General features: G+C 36.7%; 1 protein-coding gene across 18 annotated transcripts in view; it reads left to right on the forward strand.

Moving 5' to 3' along the window:
• BBX (BBX high mobility group box domain containing) overlaps positions 1 to 24,261 on the forward strand; it is a 267,802-nt gene that overhangs the window by 191,537 nt on the left and 52,004 nt on the right. For 17 of the 18 annotated variants that reach the window (XM_045850882.1, XM_045850876.1, XM_045850877.1 and 14 more), the window contains 4 exons: positions 1,885 to 1,952; positions 9,011 to 9,091; positions 12,502 to 12,576; positions 19,918 to 19,998. In XM_045850882.1, the coding sequence (XP_045706838.1) occupies positions 1,885 to 1,952; positions 9,011 to 9,091; positions 12,502 to 12,576; positions 19,918 to 19,998 (305 nt within the window). The remainder of the gene's footprint in view (positions 1 to 1,884; positions 1,953 to 9,010; positions 9,092 to 12,501; positions 12,577 to 19,917; positions 19,999 to 24,261) is intronic. The other variant, XM_045850889.1, reaches the window with a different exon arrangement.

A 24,261-nucleotide genomic window follows, 5' to 3' on the forward strand; every position in this document is an offset into this window, starting at 1 on the left:
ATTGGTCTGATAAGTTCAATTATTTCCTTTTCTACACAATGAAAGCAAATTGATTTGCCTTTAATTAAAACATGGGCCTTAGCTATTTGAATCTAAGGTATACTGTAGGGCATTTAGGGGCCAGTTTAAGCTTTTCCTTAACATAAATCTCATGTTTTGTTTTCCCAATGGTTCTTGTCACATGACATTTTGCTGTTTTGAATAACCTCAGAGCAGTCAGTTGCATGATTTCCAAGAAGAGAAAGCTGTGTAGAATTTAATTTAGTGTAAACCCTCTTGGTGAAGGGAAAGCAAACTCTTTATATAAATTTTTGATATTTCTATATAATACTATATAAATATTAATATAAAGCATGATGATAATTTCTTGTTCTGTGTTTTAGTATCTTTACAGCAAATTTCTTCGAAAGTCACATTGGTATATAACTTAAATAAAATTATCATATAAGTGTGTTTCTATTTTACCTCATAATCTGAGCTAACAGGTTTTTGTCTTTATTGGAAAGCAATCATCCGATCCTCCTGATCTCTAAAATGGCACCTTCAAATGTGTTTAGCTGCCCAAAGAACCAAATTAAACTTTTCCATCTTGCTAAACTCATTTCCCCCTCCTGATTTTTATTTTTAAATAGGTTTAAGTATCTATTTTAACAGCCACAATAGTTCTTAACCAGCAAAAAGACTTGTTTCTTCAAATGAGCATGTTCCTACATATTCTATATGTGTGTCTTCCTTTGTGGCTACCTTTTAACATTAAGCCTTAACCACCTGACCATTTGGTGATGTATTTTCCCCTCTAATAACCTCTGCCTCTTTTTTTTTAACTGCCTCAGATTTTCTTTTCAATTTTTCAAAAAAAATTGTATAGAAAATGTGGTCAGGATTGCTTCATGAGTTCTCAAGACAGATCGTGTACAAGGATATACTTAAGGTCATACCTTTAAACAAAAATTGAAAAAAGAAAAAGAAAAGAAACCCCTGAATGTCTTGAAGCAACAGTATACCTCACCCTCACTTTGAATTGCAGACTCCTGAATTTAAAAAATTATTTAATGAGTGCCTACATGCATATGACAGGCACTGAATTAGGCATTTTCACATATATTATTTAATTGAAGTTCTGAAATTTAATTCATGTAAGATAACCTTCAGGAATATAGGTTTCTAATTGTAGTACTTTCTTTATTTATATATAACCTGGGTCATAGATCTACCATTTTGCTGTTTTTATTTTGTTTTGCTGTTTCTGTTGATTATTGAAGAAAAGAACAAAGACCTTTGGTGATATAAAAAGGATTCATTCTAAGAGGGCCTGACTATACCCCTAAGATTTAGTATGTCAAAAAGACATCATTGTTAATTTTAAGTTTTAAAGAAAGATTATTTGAACAAACCCTACTAGATTTTGCAGTCCCATTTTTAAAATTTTTCTCTGTTCTCTAGTTTCTGATAGCCTGGTTCTTTTTATCAGCCTGATTTTAAATAGCAGAGACAACAATTTGAGGATAACAATCTCAAACTTCTTAGAAGATAAGTATAAGCACTCTTCTGTTTAAAAAAAAAAAAGAAACCCATCTATACCCTCCATGCAGTAAGGAAAGAAACACCACGTAAAGGAGATCATTCGGTTATAAACAGCTGTGGTGTTGAAGGAGGTATTATGTTGGAATGGCAGGACAACAGTGGTATTTAAAGTGCCGATAGAAGTTGAGTGCTAAGTACATATATGCCAAGCATAAAGAGTTTTGAAAAGTTTTCTATAGAAAGCTATATGTGGTTCTGTTGGATTTCTGAAGGCTACTATTTGAGTTTTCTTTTTTTACTCTGTATCGATTATACGTACTTCGTGATTGTAAATTGATGATTTGTTTGTTTTTGACTTAGATCCTACTCAAATGGGAGGACTGAGCATGCTTCTTTTAGCTGGAGAACACGCCCTTGGCACATCAGAGGTGAGTCAGTTCCTCATTCCTCTCCATTCTGCTCATGCAGACATTTGTATTCTGTTCACACTGTTGGTTCTGCACACACTGTTTGCAGCTCATGAACAGACTTTACTTTTGTTTTCATTAAGTTCTGTATGTGCATTATATTTTGCCTTGGGGATAACAGAAGTGGTGTAAATGAGCCCAAGAGGAAACAACGACAAGTGAGGTGCAAATTTTGAGGGTCCATGAGCTGAGGAGTAAGAAATGCCACGTACAGATCCTTTGACTTTCTCCTGGGTCTGTGGAGTGGGTCCTGTGATTCATTCAGCCCTATTCATAACATCCCCTACTTTTGTGATGTTCTCATTCAGACTTGCTAGGGATGAGGTGTTTTAAAGCATGAAACTGTCCGTCTCTCTGGTACCTGAATAAATCCAAACTTACATTTTAAAAAATCAAGAGGCATGGCATTCCAGGTTGTTTTATTCTTTAAAATGGAAAATGAAAAGGACTGAGGCCTTCATGACCTTGGTTTTATGGTCTTTTACTCCCTGTATAGTTATCAGTCTGCTTATGCTAAACATTTTTAGGCATGGTTTTGATGTGCAGATAGTAGCACTTAACCATGCATAGTTTGCATTTGTGGAATTCTTCTTTTTGCCAGACTCATTTAACAGAGACCAGATGAATTAACCTGAAGGTCATGTTATTTTACCATACTCGGGAACTGGGGATGGAAATTTTTTAGTTCCCCACCAGAATTGCTATGTAGGGCAAAGTAGCAGTCAGCTCAATTTTATTTCATTTCTTTTACTTTCTTTTTTTTAATTGTGAGTGTGTCATACAGATGACAGTTGAAGCCTGTTCAAATAGGGATTTTAGAAGATACCATATAAGATTTTTTATATCACAAAAGCCTTTTATTGTAAATAGTTTACATTTGGGATCCATAGTAGTTGATCAAATGTTCAGTTTAACTTATTTTGATTTCATTCAATTCAGTGGAGGAAAAACTAAGTTGGTGGACTGGTAGTTATTTTACATTGTACTAATGTTCAGCTGAAAAAAAGTAAATATGTGACTATGTTCCTCTTCGTACTTATTCAGCATGTTTGACTTCCTAACATAATAGTGTTTTTGAGCATCATTTCACTTTCTAACGCATGGCTTCTACCTAATAGCAATCAGATTAACTCTCACTTGAATGTCGATACCCCAAGCGTGTCCTAAAAGGTGAATGCGAATGTTGGAATAATAATGCACACTTGACCTTTCAACACAGACTGACTCATAATTTCCAGCCAAGCATTGTATTTTGAAAGTCAGCATCATCTTTTCTAGCAGATTAGATCACAATGATGTTTTTCTTCCCAACATCTGTTAACATTCTTTCTAACTTTCAGAAACAAATGTAAACCGATAAACATCTATAGAACTTATAGATAGATAAAAATGCTAGTTAAACAAAAGAATGCTTTTTTCCCTTTGCTCAAAGTTTGACTCCTGGACTCTTTTTAGTGAGAATTTGTCCTCACTTTTAAAAACAGCAGCGTTCTGACATGAGCAGTGTTCAACGTTTTGTTTCTGAAGAAGAAGGGGACGCCATTTTGAGAATTCTCAAGCTACAGAAACAAAGCTAAATGACTTTAAGAAGTGAATTGTATAGAAGAGAATCAGCTAAGGAAGAAGTTGCCAGAAGTTAGGTCTTTAACAACGTTTTTATACCCACTTGCTCTTTCAGATGATTTATTTCTTGTTGCTTTAGAAAAGAAAGTACTTAATAAGGTGACAAGATAATATACATTCAGTGCAATCATATGATGGGGGAGTGAGGAATGGAAAAATGACACAAACTAAGGTTATTAATAAGAAAGATCCTTAGGCATAAGTAGAAAAAATAATTTTGAACAACTGCTGCTTTTATAAGAGAAAAAAGCCATTTCTGGTCACTTTTGTTTCTTACCATTTTGGGTGGGACGTTTGAGATGTTTATCAAAATAAAGTTAGCTTTTGACAATCTAAATTAAAACCATTGTCCATTTTAGCTGGAACTGCCCATCCTGCCCAGCCTCATCAGCACTGAGGCTTAGAGCCCAGAGGATCAAGTCTTTTTACCCAACTTGATTGGCAGTCATCTCCCAGGCTACACGGCTCAAGACAGTGATGAACTTGCATGAGCTCCTCAGTACTCCAGACATGGGTCCAAGGGATAGAAGTTGTTTGTAGAAGTAGCCTATAGTCTGTGCTGCACTTCCATACTAGTGCTCTGCCACACAGCTTATAATAATAGTAGAGCTTTACTCCCAATGTGAAATCAGTAGTCTGGTGCCCTGGGTAAAACCAGGGACTTTTACTTTCAGCCAGGTGATTTGACTTGTATTCTAATTTGGGGATTGCTCAGTTCTGTGCAATGTTTTTTGGTTATGCTGTCTGGGATATCCAACCTGGTACCCTCTCAGCTGTAGCTCCATCCTGGTATCAGCCAGACAAGTGCGGTGTTTTAGTACCAGGTTCTCTTTAACCTAATTTAGGTTTAATTAAGAGTGGCTTTATTGTAGTCCTTAAAAACGTTTTGAAGGATTATCTTGGATGTAATATGCTTAGATTTAATTCAGCTGTGTTTAAGATCAAGTCCATTTTAGAGCTTCATTTAACATCTCATATTAAATGCAAATAAATTATCACTCAGATACTCTGAAGGACACCTGGCAAAAGCCACCAGTTGTATGAAAGGCTGGGTCAGACTGAATGAGGGTGAAAATCAGATCATTGGATGTTGGAGTTACGCGCAGGATCTTTACACTTGAACTCTGAAATGGAACCCTCTGTCCCCAAACCCTCTCCTCCCACAGCAGACAAGCCCATACCCCATCTACCTCAAAACCTTCTTCCTTCTCTCAAATTTCCTCTTTTAGTGTAAGGCTTTAACTCACCTTAGAAACACTGGCCCTATCTGACCTCTCTTCCTTTTCCTTAGCTCTGACATCTTTCTAGACAATTACTGAGGCCTCGAAAATACCATCTGTGATTTAATTGAGGCCCCACATCTCAGCTGGTTTATTTCCTTAACCTTGTAATTGGTCTCTTGCCTCCAGTCACTCCCCAGCCAAGGTCATCTTGCACTTCACTGACAGAATTATCTTTCTGCACATCTCTCATTATGCAGCTCCTGTGACTAGAAACCTTGGCTGGCTCCCCATTACCTTCAGCTTACTTTTCATACTTAACATAGAATTCAGATCCTCTCAGTCTGATTCATCTCCCATTACATTCTCAGCCATCTTAACCTTCAGCCACACTGGGAAAGTCACTGTTTCTCACACATGGAACACTTGCCTTCATACTTTTCCTCCTGTTGTTACCACATCATTTTTACAATGTAGGTAACATATCTCAAATGTGACTTATCTTTTTCTAACCCATCCCCAAAAAGAACGGAGGCCACTTTGCTGTCTTCCCACAGACTTTGTAATATTCCACCATTATGCATTTACATTCTTACATGTGTAGCTCCCTCCTGCATTTGAACAGCAAACAATTTAAGGACCAAACACATTCCCTTAGTCTTATTTTATTCCCCAGTGGAATGTAAGCTTCTTGAAGGCAGCAGTCTTTGGGCTGACAACTCAATAAATACTTGAATTAGCAAAGGCAGGAATGTGTGATTCAGACACAGCCTTACCCTTTTTGTTGATTGTGTCATCACAATCCAACTGTGAGTGGCTGTGGTCTTGTATCTTGTGAAGTAGGAACAGACCCTTGATAATACATAGCTTTCCAAAGCACTTGTGATACATTTGACTGGTGTGATCTTATTTTATATCAGGGGCCTAGGTCGTGTTTATCTGTATATGGTTTTCAAGATCTGAATTATATCTGTGGGGAAAAAATACTACTTCATCATAATTCTTAATTATACTAATCATTCCTCTTCCTTGGTTATTGTGAATTATAGCTAAATCAAAGGGAAGATTGGATTTAAAGGAAGTTGAGTATGTGGTTAACTTTGCTTTTGAAATCACTGTAGCTGTTTTCTTTCTTGGGTATATAGCTACCTCTAGTGGCTTTATGCGTTATTTCAGACTCTTTGTAGAAACAGCTTATTGGGGGTTTTCCTCCCTTTATTTAACCTCTGTTTATTCAGTATCTATTTTTTTCTCAGAATTAATGAACATGTACCTTAGACTCTTTATATTCTGTTATGTTCAGCATAGGAATGGATATTGGGGAATTGATGTTTATCCATAAAAAGCATGCTTCACCTGATAAGTAATTCAGAGTATTGTAAATAGAAACAGAAAGGTGACAAAACCAAGGATCCTCTGACTACTAACATTACTTAAATAGGAACCTTTTGTAGGAAATATTCTATTCACTTTGTGTGGATCTAACCCTGGATTTCTTTACCAAATGTGTGTGCATATTATACATGCACAAATATTCACCTTACATTGGATGCCTTATTTATCAAGCACTGAAGAATGAAGTCTACATACATACATCTTCCATGCCATTGAACCATTGTTACATTTTGAGATTTTAGATGGAAAAACATCTAGCATGTATCACATGCATTTCTGCCTTTTAATAACATGTATTTTATAATTCTTATCCTGACAACTTCGAATCACAGTTACAAATATTAATTACTGTAGTGAACTGATGCCTTCAGGAGAAACTTATGGGCCATTTGCCCTACTTTAATTTCTGTTTGCTAGATCACAATGCTTTCTGAGCATTTTGTCTATTCTTTTTGGCTTTTCTTGTTACCTTGTGTCTTCTTGCTGCTGGCACTGTTTTTTTCTCAATCTTCCTTTTTCTTAACCCCACTCATGGCCCCGTCTGATTTTCTACTTCTGTTCTTCTGTAGACTGGAGAGTCAAGTGATCACATAGTTGGAGCACAATTCTCCTGGCTACTAATTGTTCTGTCTTTCTGTTTTGTGGCACTGAAGATATATGTTAAATCCACACTGCTTTAATGTAAGAGTAACTAGATTTTTTAGTGAGGACATTGTCCACTAGAATAAAACGTATAGCCTTAGTGATTCTCTTACTGTTGTTTTAACCATTGGATAGCCTTTGTTGTTAGACTCTTCAACAAAGAGTCTAACAACAAAGATTCTCTGTGTCTGTATTCACACACACAGAGAATCAAATCAGCCAACAGATACTCGTGGATCCGCTGTGCATCCAGGTGCACAGTGAGCACAAGCACACATGCATAGACTTCGATTGCATAGTGCAATTGACATAACATGTGCAGGATTATGCATACCTTGATGATTATTTACATTTGATTCTATTAAGACAAAAGTTTTATTTAAGACCATCAGAACAATTTGCAGAGAGTCTTATTTAACTTTAAGACTGCTTGGGCTTGTATAATTGTGGCCAAATAGTCTGTAAATGCCATTTGGAAGAGAATGGACTTTCCTTCTTATAATTAATATGAACTCTAATTAAGCCATTGGGTAATTTAACTTCTTATAAATGGTAACTACTTTTCATGCATCATGGGCTCTGAAATAAAAATATGTATTATATAACCCTGGCTGATACAGCTCAGTGGATTGAGTCTTGGTCTGTAAACCAAAGGGTCACTGGTTCGATTCCAAGTCAGGGCACATTCCTGGCTTGCTGGCCAGATCTCCAGTAGGGGGCGTGTGAAAGGCAACTGCACATTGATGTTTTTCTCCCTCTCTTTCTCCTTCCTTTCCACTCTCTCTAAAAATAAATAAATAAAATCTTGTTTAAAAATTCTCTATTTAAAAAAGTTAAAATATATATTATGTAGGCTTTATGCAGTATATATAGCTACTTTAAATGATAACATTTACTTTGATTTTTTTCCTAAATTTATATCATGGCTATAACTAACATTATTAAAATTTCATAAAGACACTTTATAATTTTCGCTTATTCTTACACTTGGTTTTAAGTCAAATCTTGATAATTTGCCAAGATACCTAGGGGCTAAAGACACGGGATTTCTTTATAAACCAGGACAGTATTGATTTTTTCCATTATTCCTAAACTATAATGCAAAGATATATTTTGCTCAAGTACTTATTCTAATAAGGAATTTTGGTGGCTTTCCATTTCAGGATTTGCTGGCCACCTTTATAGTATGTTTTATGTTGGAGAGCAAATAAAAACACTATTGGGCCATTAGACAGACAACTTGTCAAATAGTCAAGTACCAGTGAGGGAGTCAAGCTAACCGCAGGTGGCAAATGAATTGAAGCTTTGTACCTTCTCTGTGAAACTTTTCTCTGAGAGAAGGTGGCCATTACTCTTTGAAATACAAAAGTGACTATTAAAATTTAAAATCCTTACCCTTTCTTAAGGGGCTGTGACATGTTTTCAGAATCACATCTTCAGTATCTAATGAAGAGGTTCAGTGAGACACTTTACAAGAATATAACCTGGGTGACTGTGAGTTCTTTGCATTGGATTCAGCCATTGAATATAATCACTAGCAGCTATTAAAATTACATCAGAAAAGGCTTAATGACACAGGATAATTCATGTATTTTTTTAGAACAACATTTTATAACTTTAATATAGTATCTCATTTTTATTGAAAATGTCTATGTACACAACTGGAAGACTATACATGGAATATGACAATGCTTATCTTTAGGAAATAACATTGTAGATGATTTTCCCGCTGTGTGTGTGTGTTTTTTAAAGAATTTCACAACGGACTTGGATAGTCCCTTGTCAGAAATATTCATGGTGACATGACATATTGGAGAAACACAGAACATGAAAGAAGTAGATAAGTCTTTGGATCGGTGGCAGAAAGCCATGAGATCAAATAGGCATCACTATAGAAATTTTTCCTGAGTGACTATTAACTTTCTAAAATGCATTGTGTTGCTCATCTGCCATTTATGGCATTATTTACAATCAGATGGCCCCTTGTATATAACTACTTTTTTGTCACAGTATTGCCTCAAATTGGGACAATCAAAGCCATTCATTCTTCAAATAGGAGTGCTTTAGGTGGCACGCATCTTCTGTTGTAGCCCAGAAGCTGTTCCCTGTGACGCTTCATGCTGTCTCTGTCTGTTTCAGGTATCCTCCAGCACCTGCAGGCCCGATGCCTCAGAGTCCCCTGAGTTGCGTCAGAAGTCACCGTTATTTCAGTTTGCTGAGGTAATATAGTGCAGTTTATACTTAATAAGGAATTTGTAAAATGAGCTTAAATTTAAGCTAGTGACAGTAACTTAAAGCAATGAAGAACTCTGCTTAGCTCAATTAACCATAAATGGAAAAATAGAATCAAAATCTTTAAAAGATATTTTGGAACTCCAGAGTCTTTTTTTTTTTTCATGATGTCAGGTGGATGAAAAACATATACACAACCTTTATATGTCCTTATATTGACTGATTTTTTTGTATTTTTACTGGAGTTTATTTTATTTACATTGAATACAATACTTGTATATTTGGACTAATTTTGACCATTCCAATGTCTACTATTTGTCCTAATATATCTTAATGTCATTTTCCTTTTATTGTGATTTTTTTTATGTTCAGAGTCTCTTAAGGAATAACTATATGTTTATAAAAGCTCATTATTAAATCATGCTGAATATTAGTACACTTAAGCCTTTTTATTCATGGATAGTAAAATTAAAAATTGAATTATTGTTAGAACTTAGTCACTTATCAGATGTTAAAGCAGAAGATAGAAGCAGCTCATGGTTGTTCATTGGTTGTGTGTTTTTTGTTTGTTTTTTAGTACACTTTTCATTGAAACTTTAGCATGCAGCAGCAGTTTTGGAAGTCTAGTAAGACTGTCTTTTGTCTTTTGCCAAACCTGTTGGGCTCCACACTTCTCTAATGTTAGTTAAAAGAGATGATGTAGAAAAGAGATGATGGTAGCAAGTATAAAGGTTAAGACTGCTTCTCTAAATATCCTTGTTTACTCTAGAACTCAATATGGAGTCATCATTGATTAATTTTTTTCTGAACTTGAAAGCACATTGTCTTCCCTTGCTCACTTGAATTGTCTTTCACAAGACCTTCTCACACATTGCACCTTCCTAACATTTCCTTGTTGTGTAACAGTTTTATACAAGGAGAGTGTATTTTTAGTTTCAGATTTTTTTCCCTCTCTAGTGTCTTTTCCTAGTGGTTCTCAACATTTTTATTGGCAAACTGCTTTTTACAGTGGCCATTGCTTTTAAGACACTGTTTATAATATGCCTAAATGCCCTGCAGATAGTATAGGAATGTTATATATTTGCTAACATAATACTTATCTGTTGCTTTCCTTTCTGCCTTTTTGTGAGACGTGCCATGAATTCCAATTATTTTGTATTTGTTTCTTAAAGCATTAATGTAATAGAAGATTCACTCTGTACTCCTTTTTCTCCAGTAGTTATAGACATGTTAAATAATACTGATCCCAGCTTTGAAAGCAGAGATGCTTACCCATTGATCTCTGAAACCCTAAGGATCTAATGAAATCTCTAAATTTTACATGAAGTGTGGTTGGATTGGCATATGTGCATTTTTGTGGGTTCTACAGCATATGGAAGATTCCAAAGAGATTTTCTGACCCTGTTGTTTTGTATAAAGGGTCCCTGATCTAATAATATTTCTTCAGGAACTCCCTACTCTTGTCATTAACTGAGTATCTTCTTTATCCAAATATTAACATGTAAAACATCCTTTTCTTGAGAAACTAGTGAAATTCTTTACAAAAATCAAGATGGCGTATGCCACTGGTTCATTTTGTTCACTGTCCGATTTAAGCCTTGAAGAAAGACATTTTTCCATACGTAAACTATTTTCTCAGTCTTTTAGGGAGGGACAGTTGGTAGGAATGAAGAGTGGTGACTGAAATAAGATCTACCCAGTTTACAATTCCTGGGACTTCAGGAAAACCCTTGCGGGTTCATATTTACAGTCCGTCATGACTTGCACATGGTGGTCTTTTGAAATGATAGGTTTCACGGTTTGACTAAGAAGAGGTCTACAGTTTTGTCCCCAAATGTCCTCATTGTCTTCAGAGCACTTGGTTAAATCTTAACCATTTATAATAGTTTGTTTATATTTAGTTTGTTAAAAGACTGTGGGGATCTTTTTTATTTATACTGATATTTATTCTAAACATGTGTCCATGTCTGGTCCTGACTGGTGTGGCAGAGTGGTTGGGCATCATTCTGCAAAACAAAAGGCTGTGGTTCAATGCCTGCTCAAGGCACATGCCTGGGTTGCAGGTTCAGTTGGGGCACATATGAGAGACAACCAATTGATGTTTCTTGCATCAAATTGTTTCTCATCTTCTTTCTCCTTCCCTTCCTCTCTAAAAGATAAATAAATAAAAAGGCTCATATGTCTGATTCAGAACTTACAGCAGAACTAAAATTTTTCTGATGGCTTCAGCAGTGAATAAAGTCAGTGATTCCATCACTCTCTCTTATCTCTAAATATTCTTTGATACTCTATCACAGACTAGTTTCATTGTTTTTCTAACCAGTGTAATTTAATTGAGATTAAAAAGTGATTTTTGTGGTTGAGTTATGATTAAGGTGCATTTTTTGTTTAATAAATACCCTTTGATGAAGTTGGTGACCAGAGTTAATTAAAGAAAAAGACTTTTATTACATCTGAAATGGGCTGAATTTACATTGTCCGGGCTTTCTGCTTTTGTGACTCCCTTTCACCCTATATTGTAGCTAGACAGGAGCTTGTTCACTTTGGAACCAAAATTAATAATTGACCTTGCTCTCAATTCTCAGAAAGTTTTTCCGCATGGCCCTCAGAGCAAATTAATGAGGCTACCATAATTACCAAGTGAAAACAAAAGGTCTCCTAGATAAACCCAGTGTGGTGTGGCAGAACCCTCTGTCCACTGTCAGAAAGCTGAAGGGTGTGTGTTCATGCATGAGCGTGATGGTATAAAAGAAAGAAATGCTGTATATATTCAGTGAGCAGTTTACTGAGTTCCAGTGCCATGGCTTATTTTCTCCTCACCATAATACTGTAAAATGGAGATTATCATCACCATTATCAATTTTGGGAAAAATAAGTGTCAGATTAGTTAAGCTGCCCAAGGTCATGTAGCTAGTGAGGAACGGATCCAAGATTCAATTCCAGATACCCTGACCCACATCCACATGCTTCTCCAGTATTGCTTCACAACTGTCTCTAAGCAGAGAACAGCTTGGGAAGAAGGGGGGCAGTGGTAAAGGGAAGCAAGACAGTGAGTGACTTTACTTGCACCTTCCAGCTTTTAATAACATTTTAAGAAATTCATTGAAATAAAGAAATTCACTTCAACAGGTCTCAACTGCTATTTGACACATACCTCATACCCTTACAAGAGACATGGCAAATGATCCAAACTCAGTCTTTTTGTTCTTTTCAATCATCTGCTTTTAGAAACATGGTCTTTGCCTTCCTTTATCATTTATACTGTTCTTCTGAAAGGGTTTGCGTATGACTCATGTCTTAATCTTTATCTGTGTCTACAGTGGAAATGTATGGCAAAGTCTATTAGTTTGATATGGGGAAATGTCCTTGTGCATTAAAAATTACCTGTTTCTTTTCAGATATCTTCAAGTACATCCCACCCCGATACTCCTTCAAAACAGTGTCAAGCATCAGCCTTGTTTCAGTTTGCAGAGGTATGGCCTTCTTTTTTTAAATATTTATTGGGCTCAGAAAACTTAGAGCTCAGAAAATACTGGAATGAAGTTTTAATAGCACGAAGTGAACTTTTGGTATGCCTCTTGCCATTCCTGACATAATACACATTTGCTGTCTTTGCTATAATCATAGTCAGATTTTATATACATTTTATAGCCATCTATTGAAGAGTTCATTTAGGATAAACACTTTTCAGTAATTCTTTATTTCATTTTTGCCTTGTTTTAATTTATTTTTGTGGCTTAGAAAAACTGCTGTCAATAGGAAGTCCATAGGATCCCAATTTATTAAATTTTTCCAATAGTGAGATTATATGCTGTAATTCATGAATAACTCTCACCGCAAATGCAGCGGTGAATCTGATCTGTTAAATCATCAGTGCTTAGCTTTCGCTGTGGTGTAGTTTCAGCCAGTATTTCTATTAGTGTTTAATCCCAGGTTTAGGTAAGGTCAGTTCTTTCAGCATCTCAGATTTCTTTGGTTTGTCAGCCAGAGAGAGCACACTCTAGAGAGCATTTTTTTTTTTGGTTAGAATGATGAGGAGGCAAATCTGATACACTTGATTTTGCCACAAAGCCCTGGCTTCCACTATAGGCTCATTTCTAGTGAGCACTATATGACAGATAATAAACTGTATATAGTTCTTGAAAGTAAAATGCTCTCTACTTTAGATCTTCCCCCCTTTTCCTTTTTATTAATTTCAGCAAAAAAAATGCATCTCATAAACTAAGCAGTTTTGTATAGGGTTGAGAGAAAGTGACAAGAGGGACTGTTCTTTTTTTTTTTTTTTTTTTTTGGGACTGTTCTGTTTAATATTGATGTATTGAATCGCTCTGATTCATTGAATAAAAAGTCTGCATAAATGAAATATAAAATGATGTCCTTTTGGCAGGAGAAAACCCAACATCTTACCTCGAAAATGAGGAAAAATAACTTTAAGCCCTCACATTAAAAAAAAATGCTGCTTCCTCTTGGGACAGCTGTGCCAAACACTGCGACTTGATGCCCCCAGCTGGCTTGCGTATCTGGTAGGCCTCACTGCTACAGGGTTTGTTTGGCTCTGCTATGAAAGCAGTAAAAACAGTATAAAGTGGTATCATTTCATGAAGAACAATTTGCTTGATGAATCTGAATAAATTAAGATTTTATTATAATTTTTCATTATGATAAATGGCATTTTCACTGTTTGGGGAAATAGTTTTGTTTAATATTTCCTTGCTTTCCCCCAGTTGTTGACATCCATTTATTTGATACTAATACCTTTTTCAAGAGTTAAAAATGAATTTAGCATGGTAACTAAATTTATCTTTAATCTTGATACCTGAGCCAATGACATCCAACTTTTTAGAAACACTTACTTCAAAACAGAATGTATTTGCCATATATTCTGTTTAATTAAATTCTGCACTCTAGCATTAATTTTAGAAAGGCAGTGGCTCATCTTTGACACACCTCATATTTACATAACTACCAAGAGTATTCAACTTAATTTAAAACGTGAGTCTGAGATAGCCCAGTGGCTGCCGGTGCATTTCTAACAGCTGTCACCACCCACATGATTGGCGTTCAAGCAAAACCATCATCAGATTTATTAGGGGCTCCCGAAGCCCTGGGCAACTCTGAAGGTTTGATGGTAAAACAGCCTCTGTCCCATGATTATGGAGGATGAGGTTTTGTGCCTCCCTTAAACAAATTAATTTGTCCTTACTGCTCAGCGTACTCATTCCTCAAAGCACAAGGAGTTTGTTGCTGTTTTTACCGTCTAGGTAAGAAAAGAACTTCTGACTTGGGAGTTGTACAAGAGGCATTTCCACACGTCACCCCTCTACTTAATAGTATCATCTCCCAGGGGCTTCTGGTTTTTGACCATGGGACTGTGGATGACTTGAGGAAGCTTAAAAAAGTAGTTGACTTGGAAACTTACTAGTTGTTGTTTCAGGGAATTGTAACAGAGGAAGACACGCATGACGGAAAAACTAAAATAAAATGTTTTGCCCTAAATTCAAAAACAATTCTTCCTCCCAACTCTGAATATTGTTTGTACTATTATATTTTGGGCAGTTTGATATGAGCCTTTTAATTCCTAAACAAATTATTATGTTCCTTGTTATTGATCTGTAAATGTTGTATATTATAAAGAGAAGTACCATATTTTTAGACCATAAGACACACCTAGGTTTTAGAGGAGGAAAGTAGAGAAAAAAATTTTGAAGCAATAAATGTCGTAAAATATTTAATAACATAAATAACATAATATTTCATCAATGTAAATGTAAACAGAACTCAGCAGCAGCATTAACAACCATTATTCCTCCCAAATTTGTGGGAGGTAGGGGCCGGGGAGAGGGGTGCATCTTATAGTCTGAAAAATGTGGGTAGTGGATTCCAATATATGCCCTCCTGGGTCACTTTTCAGCTGACCCAAGAGAACCCTGAGTAAAGTTCAGTCTCATAACATTTTTTGAGTTGACCTTATTGTCAGGCTAATACTGGGCTGGTTTATTTAAAACTAAATAAGACCTAATTGGATGAACTAATAGAATTACCTACTAAAAGTGGCTATGAACATATATATACATTGCAGAAACAGAATAGGCTGTAATTACTGTGATCGTATTCCTAAAGCTCTTATAATTACTTCATAAGACACCCATCACCTTTGAGAAAACACAAAGACTCTAGAAATTCTTGTTTTAATTAGTCTTTATAGAGGTTCTCAAACTTTAAATAACAGCAGGGTCTCCCTGAAGTCTTATTCAAACACAGATTGTGGAGCCCCGCCCCCAGAGTTTTTGATTTACTGAGTCTGGAGCGGGTCTTGAGAATTTGCATTTCTAAAAAGTCTCCTGTCAGGAAACAAGAGTTAGAGACCACTCTTCTGTAGTTTACAATTTTTACCACAAGTGGTTCATTCATCATTTTTAAGGCAGTTCCTAGTGTCTCTGGGACTGTATAGGGAAAAGATGAAGTGGGGAAGCAATGGACATGTAACAGAAAATTTCCCAGTGGGCCACTTTTTACCCCTGTCCCTTTTCAGAGGGATTCTCAGTCCTATTCTATATACATGGAGGAAATAACGTTTTTCTTTTTTAATATAATTTAGTAAACAATTTACTCTTTTAAAATGTTTAGCTATAATATCATTTTAATATCAGGCTTGCAAAATTCTCAGAGACCATTGCTGCTAATTTAATTTACAAATGGTGGTAACTCCAGGAAGAGATTAGCTAGATCTCCCCTTGGCCATGGGTCATTTATTGCGCAATGTCATTGTCCTAGAAACACACCTTTTAAGAAACTCTTGAGCCTTGGGCATTTCTTTAAATTGAAAATGTTTTTCTTTCACATTGAGTCCTAATTCTCTGCCTTGCAAGATGAAGAGGATGTTTTCCCTTCTTAACCAAATCTAGTAAGTTTTAATATTTATCAAAGTTAACCTGTATGGAACCATGATACTGAATAAAGAACATTTTTGTTTGTAGATTCCTCATGAATGCTTACATTTAAAGGGAGAAAGTATGTCAGCTTGATAAGATCTAGAAATATACAGTGCAGAACCTGCTTGCCTGCTCTCCCCCACTCCCCGCCCCGCCATGTCAGCCTGTCTCCCATTCCTTATTGAAACTCACATTTCATCCAGATTCATCCGGGCCCATCTGAAGCACCATCACTCTGTTCCAGGCCCCTATTCATTAGGTTGGTTAGAATGAGTTTTTTATCTGCATCTTTTGTTGTTTACAGGTAGACTAACACATCCGTCACTTTTTAGATCTCATTTACTGAAGACTAATAACTGAAAGTGATGCCAGAAGGGAGCTCTTGTCTTCCATTATTTAACATATTTTCTTCTCTGCTCTGTGGCTGACTCTTAACCCAGAGCATACCTTTGCGTTGAAAAATTACACATTTACTTTGAAGGTAGAGGGCTAATCTGGATGATTCAGACAAATAAGCAAATTTAAGTCATTGACACAAGTGAATATAAGAAATAGGTGCAAATTTAAGGCATTTGTTTTCATGATAAAATACTCAATGTGTTACAGAATATTACACTAAAAAACCCCACCATATACTCACACTGCAGTTAATCAGTGTGAGTTATTATGTGTTTTATTGGAAACATTAATATTTCTTTTAAGGTAAGGTAGAGTAGTCCTCTCACATTATTCATTTGTTCTTTGATTCACTTATTTATTCAATTATTATTGGCCATTTCCTCCCAGGGTATGATGTTTATGAGACCCTTTATAATTGCAGAAGACTTCACCATCACCTAATTTGGTTTTGATCTTTAGCACCTGTTTCCTTACTGTGCTGTCCTGCCTCAGACTAACTATAAAACTAGCAGATTAACATTCACAGTGAGAGTTTTTCTTGCACTTTCACTATACTTCACATACTATTACACCAGACCTTTTTTATCAAAACATTCATAGTAACCAGAGGAGAGACTACATTGGAGTCAACAGATTGTCAAGCATCCTCAATTCCAGGGAAATAAAAAGCAAAGCCACAAACATACTGTTCAGTATGGCCCACTAGTGCCCTCTACCCAGGAGTGTAACATAACATGCATGTCTGCCTTCAGCTGACCAGTCATTGAAAAACATATATTAACTATATTGTTCTTACTTGAAAGGATGCATGTATCTTAAATGGAAAAATGGGGGGAGGGCAAGAATGAACAGTGGTATAACAAATGGGCATTGCACAAACTATGCTTATAATTGAAGCTGTCATAGTACATGAGATCATTAGAGAAAAATGTACAAATAAAAAGAGGGGTGTTAAGGTGAAACTCTGAGGAAAACTATTTAAGGGATCACTATAGAAAGGAGAGCCAGCAAAGGAGAACAAGGAGTGGCCTGAGGGGTAGGAGGAAAACAAGGACCCTGCAGTAATAAAAGCCCAGAGAAGAGTCCTCCAGAAGGAGGGTCAGCTCTGTGGGATGCTCCAGAGAAGTCAAGATAAAGCTCAAGCCACGGACATTGACATACGTTCGTTTTTTTTAGCTCTCACCCCAATTAATAAACCAACAACTCCTAGAAAGCATATTGTGTCATGAAGATATTCTATGAAAATTTTATGGTTATGTAAATTTTGAGCTAAAATACATAGATCCTTCCCTACATACACATGCCCCTTTGGAGATCAGGTTTCTACCAACATTGAGCATTTAAAACACTGCCCTATACCTAAAAATAGATAAAAATCCTCCCATGGGCAGTGAGAAAAATTGTTCTTATTAAACATTGGTGATTTCTTTTGAAAGGCAAAGAACCATTCTCAAGCCCTGACTCAGCCGAGCTTAAACTCAGGTGGCAGTGAATACATCCACTGCATTAGGCATGGGATATATGGAAGTAAACAAACGACAGAATCCGGGAGCGTAGGAGTCAACCTACGGCAGCAAAAATGACAGCAGAGGGAGCCAGTGAAGAATAGAAACAGTGTCTTGGGCTATCAGTGCAGCACTATACCCAGCTTGCCCTTCAGTAATTCTTGAGAGTATTGTATAGTTATGTGACAGATTTAACATTCTACTAATTAATAAGTAATAATTCTCCTCTGACATTACAGTGTTTTATTGTTCCATTTTTCAGTATGTAGCTAATTTTTGGAATTGTAGTAAAAGAGTCTGTGTTAGTGTTAATAATGATAGATCCTTGTTACTAATAAATGCATCCTTTATTGAAAGCATAATATTGGCTTAGCACTGTGCCAAACTCTTCATTAACATAAAATCTAATATTCACAACATAATATGGGGTGGGTGTCATTGTTCTATTTTGAAGATGAGATAAATGAGGCTCAAAGTCTTAATTATTTGTTGAAGTTCACACAGAAGAAAGTTAATGAAGGCACATCTGTCTGACACAGCCATGTTTTTTCTATTATACAACTTTGGTTCAAGGGCCTGGCATTCATCTTTGGCTCTTCATTTTCTCAAGTCACTGAGAATCGGTGGTTATATTAATGTGTTTATTTCTCTTAGTCTAGTGATAAGGTGAGTAATTAAATTCAACTTGTCTGGAAAAAGTAGAAGTAGCATATATCAGAAAATTCAGTTAGAGGAAATTTTTCTAAACTTCAGAAAGATTGAGCCCTGTAAATTGATCTTCTAAAGAAGAAGTAAGATTGAAATATACAAGACAAGACTCTGTTAAAAGTGGCAGTAACCTAGGAAGAAAAATTCTTAAAACTTACTACACTAGGCCCTTCTAAATAGCCCAGGTAGCTTATTAAATACTTGCCTCTACAAAGGCCTCTTATGCAGCAGGTGGTCTAGAGAGAAGTCCCTCCAGAAACAAAGCACCCAGTCTCTCCTGGAGCAGACAGCTCTGGAGAATACCTTGCGGGACTGGCAGGATTGCCTCCTACACTGAGCTGAGAAATACCTGTGTCTTTAAACTGAGAAAGAATTCGGAATCACACAGAATACAAAAATCCAGCTAGCTGCTCTAATGATGACAGAATTTCTCCAGTAGAAGCATGCTTTGTATAAAGATCCTTAACATGTCCTTCTCAGCTCCTTATGGAGTTAGGCTAGAAACTGAAATGAAATTTTCATATAAAAAATGAGAAAGGATAGTGGGCTGTTCATTGTTATTGGTGCCTGCTGCTGTTTCAGCCAAACTTAAAGGAGAGTAAGCAGTCAGCATAATGTTCTATGTATATGTGCTATAAATGTGTATGTACTATAACATAGATCTGTAATTGTACAACTTATTCAGATTTGTGGTCTTGATTGTCAATCTTTGTGTGTACATTAGAACATATTTTCAAAGGCAGAGCCAGTGTTTTATGTGACATTCTTAGCTTCCCTAGCTCCTGCCATACTGCCTAGGACATTTATACTGGATTCTCCAAAAAAAAAAATTTGCCTTGATGTTCTTTCCTCAGAGCTCCTGAATATATTCCTTAAGAAAAATTAACTAATTGCTTTGGTAAAATACAAATGGACTCTAAATAGCTCTTTTATATTTGACCATTTGATGAGTTGATATTTATATAGAAATGCAAATACATGTCTCCTTGTAAGATTAGAGAATTAAATTTAAAGCCTGGAATATAAAAGATAATAGTATTGTCATTAAACAGCCACCAAAGTCATGCATCTTTTTGTTACTATTTTGAGGACTGTTTACTAAAACTGGTTTCAGAATTACAATCTCTAGCATGCCACATTTCAAATTATTTAATACTTGGGAGCAGTGCTATTCTCGTAAGCTAAGGAAAGTCCCTGAATGTGTATGAATGAGAAGCAAGGATTCTGATGTCACAGTTAATATTCTTTATGTGAATTGCTTTCAATACAGATTTCTTCGAACACTTCGCAGTTGGGTGGTGCCGACCCTGTAAAACGCTGTGGAAAGTCTGCACTCTTTCAACTAGCAGAGGCAAGTTTCTAAGAATATACTGAGATAAGCCCTGCAGAGGCAGAAATTGCAAAAAGCCAATCATAACACTATTCCTTAAACTTGTACCATCTCACCTTTGACCATGAAGTGTTTTGTATCTAATTTTCAACAATGAGAGGGTTAACCTTTAATTTAGAGGGGAGAAGAAAGTTGTTTGCTACTGAGAGTCTTTAAGCATTGAAAAAAGGTTACCCAGGGAAATTGCAAAATCTTTTTCAGAGGTGGTATTTTAAAATAAGGTCGATTTTGTCTCTCTCAGATTGGTTAAATAAGTCCAGCATAAACCTAGAAGAATGGCCCAGGTTGTTTTCCTCTTCACTGATTCTCTTATAACATCTATAAATCTCTACAATGAACTACTTTTTTATACCAGGTGGTTGATATTTTAATTTTTGTTGCTTTTAGTGAAGAACTCAAATGGCATGTTGGAAAGTCTGGTTTTATGACACACATCAGTTGCACATGTGATGGGACATGGATTTAAAAATCCTTTGGCAAACTAGAAAATGTGTTTTTCATAAATCCTGTGAGGGACAGAACCCTCCATTGGAGGGGATGGCATGGGGAGGAAGATGCCAGCAGCAGTTTTTAGGGTGGAACGAGAGCAGGGACGTTCTCCGCCAAGCTGTGGCTGCCCTGCCTGAAGGAACATGTGAGAGATCCATCTTTGTCTTTAGCACCAGGACACCATAGTAACAGTTCTTTCTGTTGATGAGACAAATCAGGAGGAACAGAAATGGGTAACCAAAAGTCTCTTACAATATCAAGTTTTTTTTTCTCTTATGTTTCTGGCTTCCTCCACATGAGTTCCCATTGAGGGTTTTTTGTTTTTGTTTTTTGTTTTTTTGAGTGATATAGTTCTTTTGTAGTTTATTAACTTAATGGGATGACCTGTCATTTTTCTAAATGTTATGGTAGCTTGTATCATAAAAATGTAGGAGTTTTAAATATCTTAACATTAAGCTTTTAAAGTCTAACTAAATATATATAGAAGTATAAAAATACAAAGGCCTGAAACAGTAAAGAAAAAACCCAGCCCCCCAAAAATCCAGAATCATCTACTAGAGGGCAGGCCCCTTATTTTACAGGCTTCCCCCGCTAGGTGAGTGTTCTAGGAACCCATTTGTATCAGTGTACCAGCTGATGGTGTGAGAGGCTGTGTTTGGCCCCAGTGAATATGTTTTTAAAGACTCTTTCAACACTTTTGCTCATTTCATGATGGGTGATTTATGATCCCACCTGTCCACACCACACCAAGTGTTCAGTTTTTGACCAAAACCAGCTTGACCTCCCTGCCCCATCCCTCATTCACCCGATCTCACCCGGAGCGACATTCTTTTAGTCCCCCTGGGTAAGGAAAGTCCGGAACATTTTTGCCGATGTAGAAGAGGTAAAACAAAAAACAGCAAAAGCACTAAAAGGCATCAAGATTGATGAGTTCAAAAACTGTTTTGAGCAGTGGAAAAAGGTCTCTATAGATGTGCTACATCACATGGAGAATACTTTGAATGTGACTGAAGTTTAAACGTAAGAATAAATACATAATTTTTATACATAAATTACAGGTTTTTTGGCTCCCTCCTCATAAACAGTAGAACAAACTAACCCATTGTTGTCTGACATTAAGCTGACAGGTGCTTCTTGTGTAAGACAAATCCAGACCCAAACAGAGGTCTAAAAATGACTAGAAAACTTATGAAGACCACAGGGAATAGTTTTAAAACTAACTGGTGAAGTCAGTAGCAAAGTACTACTTCAGGTAGAATTGAAATGGTTAGAATCTGGCAACAAATGTGCCTTTGGAGTTAGAGTTATAAACAAGATTTAGTAAACAGAGAGACTATGGGGCATGAATTTGTCTGACATCTTTAGGACTATGTAGATGGTCAAGACCGTTTATTTAGAAGTGATTATTTTTCTTGAATAATAGGAGTGTGTAGCCCTCTCTTCATTTCTTGGTTGTATGTATATGCACACATATACAAACACCTACATAGGGTTTTTATTTTTTATTTAATTATAGAAGGAAAAAAACCATGAATTTGGAAAGATACATGCACCCCTATGCTCACTGCAGCGCTGTTTACAATAGCCAAGATGTGGAGGCATCCACATCTATTACCTATTGATAGATAAATGGATACATTCGGTCTTTTAATTAAACACTAAATTGTAAAACAACCTAACTTCTGATATTAATATATCTTTATTAAACAGTAGTGTATTTAAAAAGTATGCACTTTTGAGGTACTTTGCTGTGGAGGGGTGACGTTAGAGAAATTAATTTGTCTTATTTTCTTTCTTTTGCATAAGTCATAAAAAAAGGATTTCCTATTAAATCAGAGCTCATTAAAAAGAACACTCTTCTAATTTGTAGGGATGCATCCCAAATATGAAACAGATGCTATGGTATAACAGATGTTTGGATGCTGGTATCATAATTTAAAGGGGTAAAATGACTGCAATAAGCCTATTCCAATTAGAGCAAATCAGCTTATACTCAGACTTAGTTTCTTATAACATCTGAGTAAAAAATATATGCTTTGGATGAAACAAGGTTGCTAAAAAAATAATTTACCAAGGAAATCTTCTCACATTATATCTACCACATGAATATAATGTCAAAATGCTAATAGACTGTGTTTTAGAATAACATCCTAAAGCCTTTCCAGTTTCTAATTAAACATAAATATGTGCACAGTGGATTAATCAGCATCGCCGAATAATCACCAGTAGAAATAAGCTTCCTCAATTTTTTAATCAGATGTGTACCTGCTGCTCATTTTTCTTGAACAAAATATTTATTAATTGTGTCAGGTGCCTCTTTAAATAAGGATAACAGGATTTTGAAGAGTATTTTTTCTGTTGGTCAGAATTGGTGGTATTGTCTGAAATCTGAAGGAACAGCTCCAAATTTGCATATTCCATAGGGAAAGCCTGCAGGAAACCACCTTCAATCTGAGTCAGACCCTGCTCTTGGGATTTATGAAGAGATGGCCTAATTCAGCTACCATCCCATATACTGACTACTGCTGAGGTTTCTCCTCTCATCCCCGCTCTAACCCCCGAGTCATCAATGAGTGGGGCGATATCATAGGCTATCCAGTCATTTAGAATATTTTGGCTTTTTTCTCTGTTTTGAGGAGGAGAGGCAGCTCTCAGAGAACCTCTGGTAAAGATTGGGAGTGGTATTGCAAGAAGTGGCAAGAAGCAAGAAATGTTTTAGATGTAGATTTACTGCTGTCCTCTTCACCTCTCCGAGCAGGCGAAAAAAGAACTGCAAGAAGTTGGCAGCAGGGAGAAACTTGGAATGGCCTGCTGCACTCTGTTTGGCATTGCACAGATGTGTGAGTTTCCAAGGTCAGGTGGACAAACAGAAAGTAGTTCAGCTTGATCAGACTAGTAGAGGCCATGGGACTGAGGAGGGGCTGGCAGAGGGCTAGCCTGGGATAGCAGGGCAGGCTCACACATTAGGAAGTATTCAGTAGAGACCACTTTGCTCAGGACACTCTGGTGAGCTCCCATAAACAGGAGTGATGTTCAGCTGTCCTGGTACTAAATTACTTGGCAGTTAGTACACAGAGTGTGACCCAAATGCCCCGAGTACCCTTACAGCAATGCTACCAGCATCTCTGATCTGTCCAGCAGCTAGATGACACTGCTCAGCCCTGAGACCACACCCCTTCTGACTGGTTTGCACCCCTGTCTATTAAAGACTTTGCATGTCATCCCTGTACTTGGTGTCCCTTGACAAGGTCATTCCATCTTACGTTGAGTTAGTTAGCAGGAACAGACAAGAAAAGACATAACCATGGGCAGTTAGTTCTGTCTCCACCATTTCTTCTATCCTCTAAACCAGAAGCTGTAGGCCATGTGAAAAAAGGGCCAGGAAGCAGCCAACCCAAGAATTAACCACTCACCCTTCCCCAATTCTATTCCTGTAGGCTGGCATGAGAGGAAGTATGAATGGACCTCCCAAAGGCAGAGGTTGTTGCTTACAAGAAATGTCTTCTCCTCAGTGAGAAGCAAGAAATATTGCAGGCCTGTATTTATTGCTGGGCCCTGTGCCCACTCAGGCAGGCAGAAAGAAAATTGGAGACGTTGACAGCAAACACAGAGACTTCGATGGGCCTTTGCTCTCAGTTTTTGGTGTTGTCTGGGCCCCTCTCTATTTCCCTGGACCCTGGACCAAAAGATACCCTGGGGAAAGCCCTGTGAGCACTTGATTGTCATTTTAAACTG

Source organism: Phyllostomus hastatus, unplaced genomic scaffold (assembly GCF_019186645.2).
Source record: "Phyllostomus hastatus isolate PE091 unplaced genomic scaffold, TTU_PhHast_1.1 phas_contig_86, whole genome shotgun sequence".
Lineage (NCBI taxonomy): Eukaryota > Metazoa > Chordata > Mammalia > Chiroptera > Phyllostomidae > Phyllostomus > Phyllostomus hastatus.